Raw genomic sequence first — 15,532 nt, forward strand, 5'->3', positions numbered from 1 at the left:
ACAATGCAGCTATGCTACCATACTACCATGCTACCATACAACAAATCTGCCATGCTACCAAGCTACCATACTACCATGCTACCAAGCTACTATGCTACTATGATTCCAAACTACCATGCAACAAAGCTACCATGCTACCATTCAACCAAGCTGCCAAGCGGCCATTTTTCCATGCAACCATACTACCAAGCTACCATGCAACTAAGCTACTATGCAACCAAGCTACCATGCAATCAAGCTACTATGCAATCAAGCTACCATGCAATCAAGCTACCATGCAGCCAAGCAACCATGCAACCAAGCTACTATGCAATCAAGCTACCATGCAATTAAGCTACCATGCAGCCAAGCAACTATGCAATCAAGCTACCATGCAACCAAGCTACCATGCAACCAAACTACCACGGAACCAAACTACAAAGCTACCATGCAACCAATCTACCATGCAACCAAGCAACCAAGCTGCCAATCTACCACGAATCCAAGCTACCATACTACCACATCATCATACTACCAAGCTACCACGTTAAAACGCCAGATACATCTCAGTCTGCTGACAAAATAGGAAAGAAGAAGGCAAGAGGGTAAATGGGGTTTGAACCCCTTCTCTTAAAACACACTCCTTACTTCGTATGCCTTTCGGGTATATGGCACATTTAGAATAAATTTAAAGATTCTTAATCGAACCATATCCAATGCACATCTAGTCAATGAACGTCCCCTTATCTAATAATACATTATCAATTACCATGTCAATTACAAACACCATCTTACTCTCCAAAAAACCAAACATTCGTCACCACATTATAATTTATGACCAGAATATATATACTGTATCGTACCTTAAGTCAACAAACAATCTCGCTGAGTAAGCAAAGAGAAAAAGACTTTCAAAAAAAAAATTGAGAGAAATGAGAACTTGGATAGAAAGTGTTAAGCAATATAAAATCTTGATCATTTGAAGCACAAATGTTGAGTTCTGTTTGAAACACACGACGGTGTAGATTGTGACTGGTTAAAAGCTCTCTGACTGTGGATTTAAAATTGTTTGTAAAATTGTGTTAGATAATCAATAAATAGTGTAAAGTTTGCATCTACAGCACGTTAAATTGTTTCATAATGACTCGGCTAGATGTAAGGTAAGTTGGTGTAGAGTGAATAGTTTAGCATAAGTGACGTGAGACATTAAGATTGAAACCAAGAATTTAAGAGGAATAACAATGCCAAAGGGGTCAAGGGGCTGTTCAATTATTACGGAACATGCAAAGACTTCTGTGTCACCTCAGTCGCCAGCCCTCAATTTTCGTCAGATTAATGTCAGCCTGTAGACCAGCGGTAGGCAACAATTGTTTTTTGCGGCACACATTGGTGATAAGCCTCGAACGAAACCGCTTTAGGCATTTAGTTCATGGCATTTTCAAAAATTTTGAGAGCCGCGGCACACAGGTTGCCCACCACTGCTGTAGATATATAAGGGATCGTTCACTTATTATGGAAATTTTGTAACAAGAGGGGAGGGGAAGTCTGGAATTTTTTTTTGTAACGTAATAAGTGAACGGTTCCTAACAAGGTCGGGTTGAGATTCATAGAGATGGTGTTACTTAATAAGTGAATTATTCCCAATCAGTAAGACACACAATGCAAAAATGCCGAAAATTCTAGTTCCAAGAGAGTCCATATTTTACCAAATCTGACCCCAAACTACAGTTAAGTCAACCTGGTGCCTGGTGGCACGTGGCTCGTGCTTTGTGTCAGATTGCTCTTGACTTCTACGTTATGGGTCGTTCACTTAATACTTAATTGCTCTTAAGCTCCACTCTAAGGTTGAATTTTTGTGACATTTTTGACATTTTTAAATAAATAGTAATACAACGTGTAAATGGTGAATACTTCGATCCTAAGAGAGCCTAAATTGCATAGATTCTGATCCAGAAACAGAGATAAGTCTACCTGACACTTGATTCTTAGTGATATCTGCGACATGTGTTATTTATTTAGTGCTGGTGAGCGTGGGGTTATACGGACGTAATTTGTGAACGACCCCTCACCAGATTACTCCATTTCACTTGTTATAATGTCACATATAAGTCACACCATACCTTAATATTACCGTATAAACAAGTCATTAAGGGGAGGGGGAAGGGGTCGTTTATATAGTATCAGGGGTAGATAGAGTTAAATCTGACTTAACTAGAACTAGAACTAGAAAGTCAATGTCCTCAAAACTTACAAAAAAAAAAAATTACCATAAAATTTAATCAGATCACTGTAACAGTTTGATGATGATCGTAAATGGCACATGCGTTTCTTATTTAGATCAAATGTGAATGAACGAAAGACATGAAAGAAGAAACGACACAAAATAAACAGGAATAAAAAAAATTCTTTTTTGGGTTACCCAATTTTTGTTTACTTTTTTTTATATTTTTTATATATTTTATTTGGTACTTAGGAATCGAGTTCGACAGAGGAATTCCATCGTAAAATTGATGATTTTGTTGTGTGTGCTGCTGGGTTCTGTGTCAACTGCTGATGCCTTTAACTCACCTAAAATCAACATTATATCAGCAGATATTGAACCAAAAGTTAACAATCCTTATGAAGATATCTGCTTAACACCAGGATGTGTCCATGCTGCAGCAAGAATTTTGGAGAAAATTGATCAAGATATTGATCCATGTGATGACTTTTATAAGTTCAGGTTAGTCATAGATTAGTTGTAGATCTTTAACAGCACAATGTACGTGGCCTGATCTCGGAAGGAGGGTCTGTACCCCCAATGCCCCCACCATCTTGCTACGCCTCTGGCAAAATGAGCTAGATATGTCGTCGCATCAAGTGTATGACGCGGAATTGGTCAGATGACACAATGACGGGTGATTCGAGACAAATCGTCGCATAGTGCAGCCCGGGATCGATATGTAGTAAGAAACAGGAACATAGCTGGGACTGTTCTAAATGGTAGCTAAGTACATTGTTGGGTACGTCTGGTCATATGACGTATTCGGCACGAACTTCCATTACTGTAATATCGGGATTTAAATTTTGGACCTGGATTGAAATCCCTAACTATGACAGGTCTGACCCTGAGTCCAACTCTGCTATACGATTGTAGGGTTGTCAACCTCTGATATTATCCAAAAAATTCTAACAAAAATTCCTTCAAATTCCACAGTTGCAATCAATTTGTCAAAGATACATCCATTCCGGAAGACAAGACATCAGTTGGATCATTTACTGTTGTTACCGATAAACTAAAGGAACAGCTTAAGTCGATCATCACATCACCAATTAAGGTCAATGACATTGAACCTTTTAAAAATATTAAGAAGTTGTATCTAGCATGTATGAATAAAAGTAAGTAAAATTAGAGAACACTTCCCCACTTCTCCACTTCCCCACTTCTCCACTTCCACAATTTCCCACTTCCCCACTTCTCCACTTCCCCACTCACTATACAGAATGCTCCGTGTTACGTAACATGTGATCGACCCCATATATCAATTTCCTAACAATTTCATTTCCATCTCCACAGCACTAATTGAACAACGTGGCACAAAACCGTTGACTGACATCCATGAACAACTTGGCGGATGGCCTGTCTTAATGGGAAACGACTGGAACGAGTCAAAATGGACATGGCAACAGTCAGTTAAAGATTTCAACAAGTATGGCTACTCAACGGATTATATCTTTGACTTTTCAATTGATATTGATTTGAAGAATACAACAAAGCGTCTTGTGGATGTAAGTTGATGTAATTAATTGTTGTTTTGGATGATGTGGGGGATTATAGGGGGCTTAGAGATAGGGATGTAAGGGGTTTTGGGATCAGCTACTTAATGCTGAATGTAGCTTAATATCAGATTGAGATCCTAGGTACAATTCAACTCTGTCTCAGTAATCAGGGGCGTGGCAGTAATCAGGCAAAGGAAGAGGGGTTTTTCAGGGGGCACATTTCGGGAAAGAGGGTTAGATGTATGGGGGTCGACCCCTAAACCGCTTCTTTTTTGAAGAAAATTGTGAATCTTTTTGGCGTAGATCGCAATAATTTAGGCAAATTTAGCAAATTAAACCGGTTTTTCTGGACACTGAAAAGGGTTGGCAGGAGGGGGAGCCCCCTAGGGTTGAATATCAACCCAATGTCCTTTAATATGCCCCTGAGGGCGTTGAAGGGTTTGGGTCAATTCTTTAGCAATCATTCATAAATTAAGTAACGCTATAAAAAGCATTTTTAACTTGAACAAACTTGACCCCTTTCCCCTCTCAACCTCTAAGCCAGTAGTAGGCAACCTGTTTGCCGCGACACATTAACGTGCATGCTTAAGGCAGGGATGGGCAACCTTTCGCGGCATACATTGGTGATAAGCCTCAGCCTGTGCGGTTTAAAATGCAATTCTAAGCATTTTTGATGGCACCGATCGTATGCTGCAAAAGGTTGCCCACCACTGCCTTAAGCATCATTCACAATATGGGGATTGTACTACGCTCATGTCCTTATATCTATTCTAATTTCCTCTACCCTATCCCTAGATTGATCAATCAGCATTAGGACTAAGTCGTGAATATTTATCAAAAGGACTTGATAATCCAATTGTACAAGCATATCACTCATATCAAGTGGACTTGGCTGTTCTATATGGAGCTGATAGAAAAACAGCAGAAAAGGAAATGAAGGATGTTCTTGAATTTGAGTTTGCGTTGGCTGAAGTAAGGAATTTATTGAACATTTATCACAGATTGTAGCTTTAATCCACGAATTTCTAGATTTGTTTACCAAAAGAGAAGCGAAGAAATGTGACGGCACTTTACAATGCAATGACAATTAAGGCAGTACAGGCTAGATATCCATATAATAATTGGGTAGGTTTATCGGTCTTAATTTGGATTAAATTGAGTTAAATAATGTCAAAAATTCAATTTCAGCTTGATTATTTCAATGCAATTTTACCAAATGTCAGTCAAGTGACGGATGACGAGATCATTAATGTCAGTGTATTAAGCTTCTTTGATGCTTTGGGACCACTTTTGGAGAAGACACCCAAAAGGTAAGATCAATGGGGGTGTCTAAGGGGGGATATGGTAAGGAAGGGGACTGGTTCAACTCATCTAGGGAAGAGGGAGAGGCCCATCCTGGTTAAACCCTTGGCAATACTCAACATTTGGGGAATGCAAAGGTAGGGAAATGGTTCAATCTATCTAAGAAGGGAGGAGAAGGAAGAGGGGTGATTAAACTCATCTAAAGGGGAGGTAGGGGAAGGAGGGGGCTGGATCAACCCATATAAGGGCAGATGAGACGGAAGGGGAGGTTTAACCCATTTAATGGGGGATGGGAAGGAAGGAATCGAGTTCAACCCATCTAGAGGGTAGAAGGGCAGGAAGCGGACTGGTTCAACCCATCTAAGGGGACAAGGGTAATGAAAGGGTGCTGGATCAACCCATCTTCCTCTATTTTAGACCAAATTATTCAATTTTCAAATATTTTTGGATTCAAAAATCCCATAAAAAATCATTGTTGAATCCAAAAAAGCCCTTGCTTGACTTGGGGTAAGGGGGTAGGTGGGTCATATGTAGACGTCCATATAGAATTGACAGCATTTTCCTACCCGACAATAGTTTCATGTCACATGCCATCCAGCCAGCAGCATGTTTAACCTTTACAATACAAAATTACCCCCAAAAAACCCCAAACCTAACCTCAAAATCTCAATTCCTCCCCTCCAACAGAACAATCGCCAACTACGTCATGTGGAGAATGACTGTATCATCAACATCCTTATTAACTGAAGACCTCAGAAGACGTCGACTTCAATTCAGCACAGCATTAAGTGGCAAACAAGAGCAAGCACCACGTTGGAAGGAGTGCATTAGCGTTGCATCAGGAAGTCTCGGTGCAGCAACCGGTGCCATGTATGTCCGTAAATATTTTAAGCATGACTCAAAAGCAGCTGCACTTGAAATGGTCGAATCAATTCGAGAAGAATTTATTAAAATATTGGAATCTGTATCGTGGATGGACGAAAAGACACGATCGGCTGCATTGGCAAAAGCAAGGAACATGACACATCATATTGGATATCCGGATGAGTTGATGGATGATGAGAAGCTTATTGATTATTATAAGACAGTCAGCGTGGATCAAGATAAATATTTTGAGTCAATATTGAATATTAATAAGTTTGGAACTTACCGGTCGTTTAAGAAGCTCCGTGAACCAGTCAATAAGACAGACTGGATTAGTCATTCAGGTGCTGCAATTGTTAATGCTTATTATTCACCTAATAAGAATAGTATTGGTAAGTTGAGGATGTTTAGAAAAATGGAATTGAATCATTTTTGATGTCTTTTTAAGGATTTCCGGCTGGCATCCTTCAGGGTCAGTTCTTCTCAGCTGATCGTCCACGTTACTTGAATTATGGTGCAATTGGTGTTGTTATTGGACATGAAATTACACATGGATTTGATGATAAGGTAACTTTTGTGGAGATTCATTGTATGTATGACAATGTGACATGTATGACACTGTGACATGTATGACACTGTGCCATGAATTACACTGTGACATATATGACACTGTGACATGTATGACAATTTGACATGTATGACAATGTGACATGTATGACACTGTGACATGTATGACACGGTGACATGTATGACAATGTGACATGTATGACACTGTGACCATGTATGTCACTGTGACATGTATGACAATTTGACATGTATGACAATGTGACATGTATGACACTGTGACATGTATGACACGGTGACATGTATGACAATGTGACATGTGTGACACTGTGACATGTATGACACGGTGACATGTATGACAATGTGACATGTATGACACTGTGACCATGTATGTCACTGTGACATGTATGACACTGTGACATGTTTGACACTGTGACATGTATGACACTGTGACATATATGAAACTGTGACATGTATGACAATTTGACATGTATGACACTGTGACATGTATGACACTGTGACATGTACGACTACGTGACATGAGTGACACTGTGACATGTATGACACTGTGACAAGTATGACACTGTGACATGCATGACACTGTGACATGCATGACACTGTGACATATATGACACTGTGACATGTATGACACTGTGACATGTATGACATTGTCCTATGTCCTGTACATGACACTGTGACATGCATGACACTGTGACATATATGACACTGTGACATGTATGACACTATGACATGTATGACACTGTGACATGTATGACACTGTGACATGTATGACAATGTGACATGTATGACACTGTGACATGTATGACACTGTGACATGTATGACACTGTGACATGTATGACACTGTCCTATGTCCTGTACATGACACTGTGACATGCATGACACTGTGACATATATGACACTGTGACATGTATGACACTGTGACATGTATGACACTGTGACATGTATGACATTGTGCCATTTATGACACTGTGACATGTATGACACTGTGACATGTATGACACTGTGACATGTATGACACTGTCCTATGTCCTGTACATGACACTGTGACATGTATGACACTGTGACATGTATGACACTGTGACATGTATGACACTGTGACATGTATGACACTGTGACATGTATGACACTGTCCTATGTCCTGTACATGACACTGTGACATGTATGACACTGTGACATGTATGACACTGTGACATGTATGACATTGTGCCATTTATGACACTGTGACATGTATGACACTGTGACATGTATGACACTGTGACATGTATGACACTATGACATGTATGACACTGTGACATGTATGACAATGTGACATGTATGACACTGTGACATGTATGACTCTGTGACATGTATGACACTGTGACATGTATGGCACTGTAACATGTATGACAATGTGACATGTATGACACTGTGACATGTATGACACTATGACATGTATGACACTGTGACATGTATGACAATGTGACATGTATGACACTGTGACATGTATGACTCTGTGACATGTATGACACTGTGACATGTATGGCACTGTAACATGTATGACACTGTGACATGTATGACAATTTGACATGTATGACACTGTGACATGTATGACACTGTGACATGTACGACTACGTGACATGAGTGACACTGTGACATGTATGACACTGTGACAAGTATGACACTGTGACATGCATGACACTGTGACATGCATGACACTGTGACATATATGACACTGTGACATGTATGACACTGTGACATGTATGACACTGTCCTATGTCCTGTACATGACACTGTGACATGCATGACACTGTGACATATATGACACTGTGACATGTATGACACTGTGACATGTATGACACTGTGACATGTATGACATTGTGCCATTTATGACACTGTGACATGTATGACACTGTGACATGTATGACACTGTGACATGTATGACACTATGACATGTATGACACTGTGACATGTATGACACTGTGACATGTATGACACTGTGACATGTATGACACTGTGACATGTATGACACTGTCCTATGTCCTGTACATGACACTGTGACATGTATGACACTGTGACATGTATGACACTGTGACATGTATGACATTGTGCCATTTATGACACTGTGACATGTATGACACTGTGACATGTATGACACTGTGACATGTATGACACTATGACATGTATGACACTGTGACATGTATGACAATGTGACATGTATGACACTGTGACATGTATGACTCTGTGACATGTATGACACTGTGACATGTATGGCACTGTAACATGTATGACACTGTGACATGTATGACAATTTGACATGTATGACACTGTGACATGTATGACACTGTGACATGTACGACTACGTGACATGAGTGACACTGTGACATGTATGACACTGTGACAAGTATGACACTGTGACATGCATGACACTGTGACATGCATGACACTGTGACATATATGACACTGTGACATGTATGACACTGTGACATGTATGACACTGTCCTATGTCCTGTACATGACACTGTGACATGCATGACACTGTGACATATATGACACTGTGACATGTATGACACTGTGACATGTATGACACTGTGACATGTATGACATTGTGCCATTTATGACACTGTGACATGTATGACACTGTGACATGTATGACACTGTGACATGTATGACACTATGACATGTATGACACTGTGACATGTATGACACTGTGACATGTATGACACTGTGACATGTATGACACTGTGACATGTATGACACTGTCCTATGTCCTGTACATGACACTGTGACATGTATGACACTGTGACATGTATGACACTGTGACATGTATGACATTGTGCCATTTATGACACTGTGACATGTATGACACTGTGACATGTATGACACTGTGACATGTATGACACTATGACATGTATGACACTGTGACATGTATGACAATGTGACATGTATGACACTGTGACATGTATGACTCTGTGACATGTATGACACTGTGACATGTATGGCACTGTAACATGTATGACAATGTGTGACATGTATGACACTGTGAGATGTACGACACTGTGCCATGTATGATACTGTGACATGTATGACACTTGACTCTATTTTCAGGGTCGTCAATTTGACTTAGATGGCAATTTAGTGGACTGGTGGGAAGAAGAGACCAAAAAAGCTTATTTGGAGAAGGCACGATGCATCATTGAACAGTATGGCAATTATACGGAACCAAATGTGAAGCTTAACTTGAACGGAATCAATACACAAGGAGAGAATATTGCTGACAATGGTAATGTCTTGATTAATCAGCATGTTAAGTCATTAATTTGAATATTAAAAGTCGGTTAATTTATCAAAAATCCGTGTCCATGCTGGCATGACTGTAACTTGATTTAAATGCGAGTCATGCCTGCATGATGCTGGATTTTGGATCGATTGACTGACTTGTGACTATTTTGGGTAATCAGGTGGAGTTAAGGAGGCATATTTGGCATATCAAAAGTTTGTTGCCAAAAATGGATCTGAAAAGAAGCTTCCTGGACTTAAATACACACAAAATCAGCTATTTTGGATATCAACAGCACAAACTTGGTGCTCAGTACACAGACCAGGTATGAATCTTGTATTTTTGTGGATTAAATGTCAATTAAAATTGTTAAAATTCTTGCAGAGGCAATGAAATTGGCAATTACAGTTAATGTTCACTCACCAGGACCATTCAGAGTCTTAGGTCCATTGAGCAATATGAAGGAGTTCTCGAAGGATTTCAACTGTCCAATTGGTAATGATGATGAATTTTTTGGGTAAAATCTGAATTTAATTTTAATTTATTTAAATAGGTTCAAAAATGAATCCAGCACATAAATGCGAAGTCTGGTGATGAAAACTGACGAATTTGCAATTTTTTACACATTTTTTTAATTGTTTATTTATTCTAAATTAGACATAATAAATGGAATGATTTTTTTAAACTCTTTATTGGTTTATATGTCACATGCGAACCTGTATGCGAATGTTCGCATGCATGCTGTTCAGTCGGTAGAATACATTTCAGGGAGCAATTTTTGACTGTATTATTAGATTTAAGCTAATTTCTCCTGATTTTATGCAACTATGGTTTATTTGGACGTTTGTGATGCGCAATCTACTTGCAACTTTCTAACGTATTCCTTAATGGAGGGTATTTTAGCTTCTGCATGCAGATCTGTGATTCATTTGTATCATGATTTATTGAGAAAAATTTTTAAAATTTTGTATTTTCAGAATACCTTCGGATTTTTCTTTTTTTTGGAACCAGGAGAGGGTTATGTCCAAAAAGGGTCAGCGTTTACCCTAATCCATATTCCTCCCCCCTCCAGAATACGTTCTTATAAGCTGAAAGTAGCTAATAAATGTGTTCCATTAAATATGTTCATTAAAATTGACTTTGTATATGGTATAAGAGCTGATGACCAAAGAATTCTTGGAAGCAAGCAATCGATAGAGATAGTATTGGACTTGGTATTGCTAATTGGCAGACATAAGCTATAGATAGATCTTGGTCTAGGGGTCATGGAGTTTAAGGAAGCCTTAGATCACTAATGTTGAAATATGAGTTTCTGTTGATCAGGAGATATTGTTTATCTTATGTTAAGGTAACCCAATTCTGAGACCAAGACAGAGACTACCCGGAAAGTCTCGTCGTATTTTGAACTACCCGAAAAGTGTCGGTCTCGATTTCGGCATCGGAAATTCACTCTTCAGACAAAGCAATTTAGATTGGGCTCTACTCAATCTTTGTCGTGGTACTTAGCTAGATCACTTGCCAAATGTATTTAGTGGGATTTAGATAATGTACTTAACATTGGTAATTGTTAGCGATTGACAGCGATAAAGCCAGTTTTAGACGCAAACTAATGAAAGATCACTTGGATCACAATTGATATGTACGGCCTTCAAATCAAGAAGGCTAGTGGATATCTTAAGAAGACATCCACTTGACATTTCAGTCAGCTTTATCGTCAGACATCGTGTTTCTTAATCTTCCAATTGAGATTGAGAGGATGATGATGAAATAATACAGTCTTTAAGTGGTGAGAGTCAATATCTTGTCGAATGTCACTTCTAGAATTCTAGATTTCCTAGAATTTGGTGTTTTTGTTAGGGAATTTGATGATTGTCTCAGGAATCATACCTGGAGTCTTTATTTGTGAGGAATGAGCCACAAGTCGGTCAATTGATCCAATATTCAGTCAGACTAGCATGATGCCTAATATTTGACCAGTTACCCAATTTGTTCTATTAAGGTCTTAAGTCTTGCGGTGACTTAACAGACTAATTGACAGCTTTTGGGTACCGTAGTAATATTTATGCACCATGAAAGCATGCTCTGTGTCTGTTAGGGTCAAGAATGCCTGAAAATTCTATTTTTTGACACTAAACTCCAATTTCTTCATAAATATTTTCTTTTATTTCTTCGAGTGTATGTAGACGTGCCAAAATTTCAAAAAAAAAATTATCCAATACTTATCAAAAAAAATAAAAATTGCGGCGTAATTCTCAATCAGTTGTGGGGAAAATTCCAATCAAAAATATAAAGATTAACGTTCTATATAAAAAGTATTTCAATTCTTTTTTTTTTTTTTTTGATAAGATAAATTAAAATAAAAATTATGAATTTTAAATTCAGTTTATGTCCAGACTTGTGACTTTTAAGACGCAAATAAAAATGAACGAATCACAAATTTCAATTGCTGAATTTTATAAAGGACAAAATATCTTCCTGACGGGCGGAACTGGCTTTATTGGCAAAGTTCTAGTCGAGAAACTTCTCCGGTCATGTCCAGGAATTGAAAATATTTACTTGCTGTGTCGTTCAAAAAAGGCAAAAGCATAAATGAACGACTTGAGGAAATCACATCATCGCCAGCATTTGATTTGTTGCGCGAACAAAATCCACAGGCATTGAATAAAATTATTTTAATTGAAGGCGATGTTGCGATGCTCGAATTGGGAATATCCAAGGAAGATCAACAAATTCTCAAGAATAAAGTCTCAATTGTGATGCATTCAGCTGCAACAATTGATTTTAATGAGCCACTCAAGATTGCTGTCAATACAAATTTGAGGTCAATTAGGGAACTGCTTAATTTGGCTAAAGATATGAAAAATCTAAAAGTGAGTAAAGTCCAGAAAGGGTGTCTGTGACAGGCTACAGATCTGTTGTAATTTTTGCTTGTGAGAAGTGTTGCCTACTCGAATACAGCGCCTGTCATCTGTGTTGCCTGTACATAGGCAACAAGAAAAAACTTGTGACAGGTCATGTCTTTTTACGAATCGACATTTAATCATGAAAATTTAGGTCAACTTTAGTATCTAAAAAAGACTATAATATTCAGTAAAATGTGGTTCGGATTCCACTATAAACTGTAGGTCTAGGTTTGAGCGAGAGATCTGGCGTATCCTCCCTCTTTAAACTCCCAATAGCCATGAAACGCATATAAACGCGCAGCTATGGACCTTAAGGTCTGCAAAGCTAATGTTTATTTTTTTTTTATTTTATAATATTCAGGATAGATTTACCAACCTGTCACAGGTCGTTACTTGATGACAAGTAGATCTCTTTGGCCTGTCAGTGACCTGACCTGTCGAAGGAATCACCTGTGACAGACTAGACCTGTGATAAATAGACAAATTTCATCTCAGATTCAGTATTAATCCCAAAAATGGAGACAAATTCAGACATTACTCAAAAATCACATGACATAGAAATTGCTGAATATCTAGTCTTAGGATGATTCTGTCAAGCTGATGGTCAAGTTGGTCTGAGGTTGGATTATCAGATATTTTTACGCCGTGTGTCGTTCGGGTAAATTTAGAGACATTTTGTCAATTATTGGGAATTTTGGAATTCCACATTGATCGGCCAATGTGGATGTGCCTCCACCGGATTCCGGACTCCAGAAAAAAATGGAGTACGGACTTTGTGGACTTTTGGAGTCCAGACTTCAAAGTTCTGCAAACTCTGGAACCTATGGACTGTCTATGGCTTGTTAGATAGATAGAATAAAGATTAGGGTCCGTCGATGACGAAAAGGCACTGCGATCTACGATCTGTTTTACCATTTCTGAATTTCCTTTAAAGGATTCCGGAATTTTGTGTCCATGTCGAATTTCTAGTCAATAAATTAGGTATTTTCAGATATTTTGTTAATTTTCCGAGCAGTACGATGCGACCGAACTGCACATTTCTCCCTAAAAAGTGTCAAAAATAGCCATCGCTGTCCCATCAGGACGACCACGCGTCTTGTCATACGATACGACAACGTACCGAACTCGATATGCTTTTTGACTTTGTTCAGAGAATTGATAAGATTTTTGGGGATTAATTAAAAATTTTGAAATATTAAGCCAAAGCTTAACAAAGCTTATATTATTTTCAGTCATTTGTTCATATCTCAACGGCCTACGCAAACTGGTTTGAACGAGATGTTAAGGAACAAGTTTACCCAACATTGTACGATCCAGATGACATAATTGAATTAGCTAATCGATTACCAGATGAGACAGTCAATAAGGTGATATTTTGTGTGACTTCCTTGACTTCCTAATTCACTTTAGTGTCTTTAATCAACAGATGACTCCAATTCTTCTCGGCAAGCACCTCAGCACGTACACATTCACAAAAACTCTGGCAGAAAATTTGATCAAGCGAGAGAAGCATTTGCCAGTAATTATCATAAAGCCATCCTTGGGTAAGGACTGTAACTGGATAGAACTGCTTTATTTGATTGTCCAATCGGAATTCCTTTGACTTATCAAATTTTTGTGTCTTTTTTTGTAATTTCAGTTGGTGCAAGCTTATCGGAGCCACACATTGGATGGATTGACAGTTTTGCGGTATGTAGCCATATCCAGTCTAATATATCCATAATTATCATGTGTTCAACTTACAGGGAGTCTCAAGATACATTTACTTTATTGCCAAAGGAGTTTATCGAGTTACAGTCTTGCCAAATAAAGCAACAATTATCGACCTTGTGCCTGTTGACTTTGTAAGTTGTTCCTCCCATTCTTTTGAATATTTTGACTAATTCCATCAATTTAGACATCAAACTTTACAATTGCTGCACCATGGAAACGTGAAATGGACATAAGATCAAACTCACTAGTTCCAAGTCCGTACATTTACTTCAACACAACTGGATCAACTAATCCAATACTTTGGAAAGATTATTTCCAATTTTCAGTTGATTTAGGGCGGCAGTTCCCTCCTAGTAAGGCATTTTGGTATCCGCAAGTACGACTGCGCAAGTCAGAGAATAGTTATAACATGGATGTCGCATTGACTCACTTATTTCCAGCATACTTGATAGATTTGGCTGCTAAATTGACTGGACAGAAGGCTAGGTATGTAAATTGATGGATTCAAGTCCTGTCAATTCTGCTTCTATGTGCTTAATACCATTCATACCTTCCAGAGCATACAAACTCCAAAAGCAAGTCAAAGACGGATATAAAGAAGGAATTTTTGCCACAAAAAATACTTTTATTTTTCAAGCCACAAACTTTAACAATGTCTTAAATTCAATGAGTGATGCTGACAAGAAGGAATTTAATTTTGATCCAAGAACAATCAACTGGAAGCAATACATGCAGGATTACTATTTTGGAATGAGAAAGTTTATTGTAAAGGAAAAAGACATGAAATCGCCAGCATTAATGAGGAGACTGACTAAGTAAGGATCTGTTCACATATTAAGGAACGTCTCTTGCCCAGCCTTGCCCCTCTTCATCCCCATCTCCAGCTTAAGAACGTTACGTAATTTGTGGACGGCATTGAAGTTAATTTTGATGTTTTAAGAATTTTTTAACATTTTTTTGGTTCTTTTACAGACTAAAATACACAAATTATTTTGTAAAATTGTCAACTGGTGCAGCTGGACTGTTCTTAATATGGAAGAGCTCAGGCGTATAATAACTCAATTATTTGATATAATAAGTCATGTATTTCAATATCCATAATAAATCGAATCTTATTGATTTTATTTAAATATTCACTAAGCATTGTTAATGCTGTCTTTTCAATTAGGT

General features: G+C 38.2%; 2 protein-coding genes across 2 annotated transcripts; both read left to right on the forward strand.

Annotated features, from left to right (window-relative positions):
* Positions 1–1,981: 1,981 nt before the first annotated feature.
* Positions 1,982–10,410, forward strand: LOC139097310 (neprilysin-2-like). Its single transcript, XM_070649118.1, has 13 exons — positions 1,982–2,003; positions 2,572–2,701; positions 3,176–3,357; positions 3,536–3,747; positions 4,534–4,710; positions 4,768–4,863; positions 4,927–5,048; positions 5,728–6,296; positions 6,353–6,471; positions 9,575–9,749; positions 9,928–10,071; positions 10,131–10,241; positions 10,300–10,410. Exons 1-13 carry the CDS (start codon positions 1,982–1,984, stop codon positions 10,338–10,340), a joined length of 2,100 nt encoding a protein of 699 aa, XP_070505219.1. The 3' UTR covers positions 10,341–10,410.
* A 1,912-nt stretch (positions 10,411–12,322) lies between these two features.
* Positions 12,323–15,502, forward strand: LOC139097283 (putative fatty acyl-CoA reductase CG5065). The gene is made up of 8 exons (XM_070649078.1): positions 12,323–12,616; positions 13,882–14,016; positions 14,076–14,193; positions 14,289–14,338; positions 14,395–14,493; positions 14,547–14,848; positions 14,920–15,177; positions 15,335–15,502. The coding sequence occupies exons 1-8, from the start codon at positions 12,440–12,442 to the stop codon at positions 15,414–15,416; spliced, it is 1,221 nt and encodes a 406-aa protein (XP_070505179.1). The 5' UTR covers positions 12,323–12,439; the 3' UTR covers positions 15,417–15,502.
* The last annotated feature ends 30 nt before the right edge of the window (positions 15,503–15,532 follow it).

The sequence above is a fragment of the Chironomus tepperi genome, unplaced genomic scaffold (assembly GCF_022539635.2).
Source record: "Chironomus tepperi strain 1889 unplaced genomic scaffold, CSIRO-AGI_Ctep_v1 contig_419, whole genome shotgun sequence".
Lineage (NCBI taxonomy): Eukaryota > Metazoa > Arthropoda > Insecta > Diptera > Chironomidae > Chironomus > Chironomus tepperi.

Bases quoted from the DNA above. Each gene is read 5' to 3' on its own strand.
- LOC139097310 (XM_070649118.1), top strand. From the start codon at position 1,982: ATGTGTTATTTATTTAGTGCTG. The intron at 2,004-2,571 runs GTGAGCGTGGGG...TTATATCAGCAG, and splicing joins GTGTTATTTATTTAGTGCTG to ATATTGAACCAAAAGTTAAC. The intron at 10,072-10,130 runs GTATGAATCTTG...AAATTCTTGCAG, and splicing joins GTGCTCAGTACACAGACCAG to AGGCAATGAAATTGGCAATT.
- LOC139097283 (XM_070649078.1), top strand. From the start codon at position 12,440: ATGCTCGAATTGGGAATATCCAAGGAAGATCAACAAATTCTCAAGAAT. The intron at 14,194-14,288 runs GTAAGGACTGTA...TTGTAATTTCAG, and splicing joins TATCATAAAGCCATCCTTGG to TTGGTGCAAGCTTATCGGAG. The intron at 15,178-15,334 runs GTAAGGATCTGT...GTTCTTTTACAG, and splicing joins TTAATGAGGAGACTGACTAA to ACTAAAATACACAAATTATT.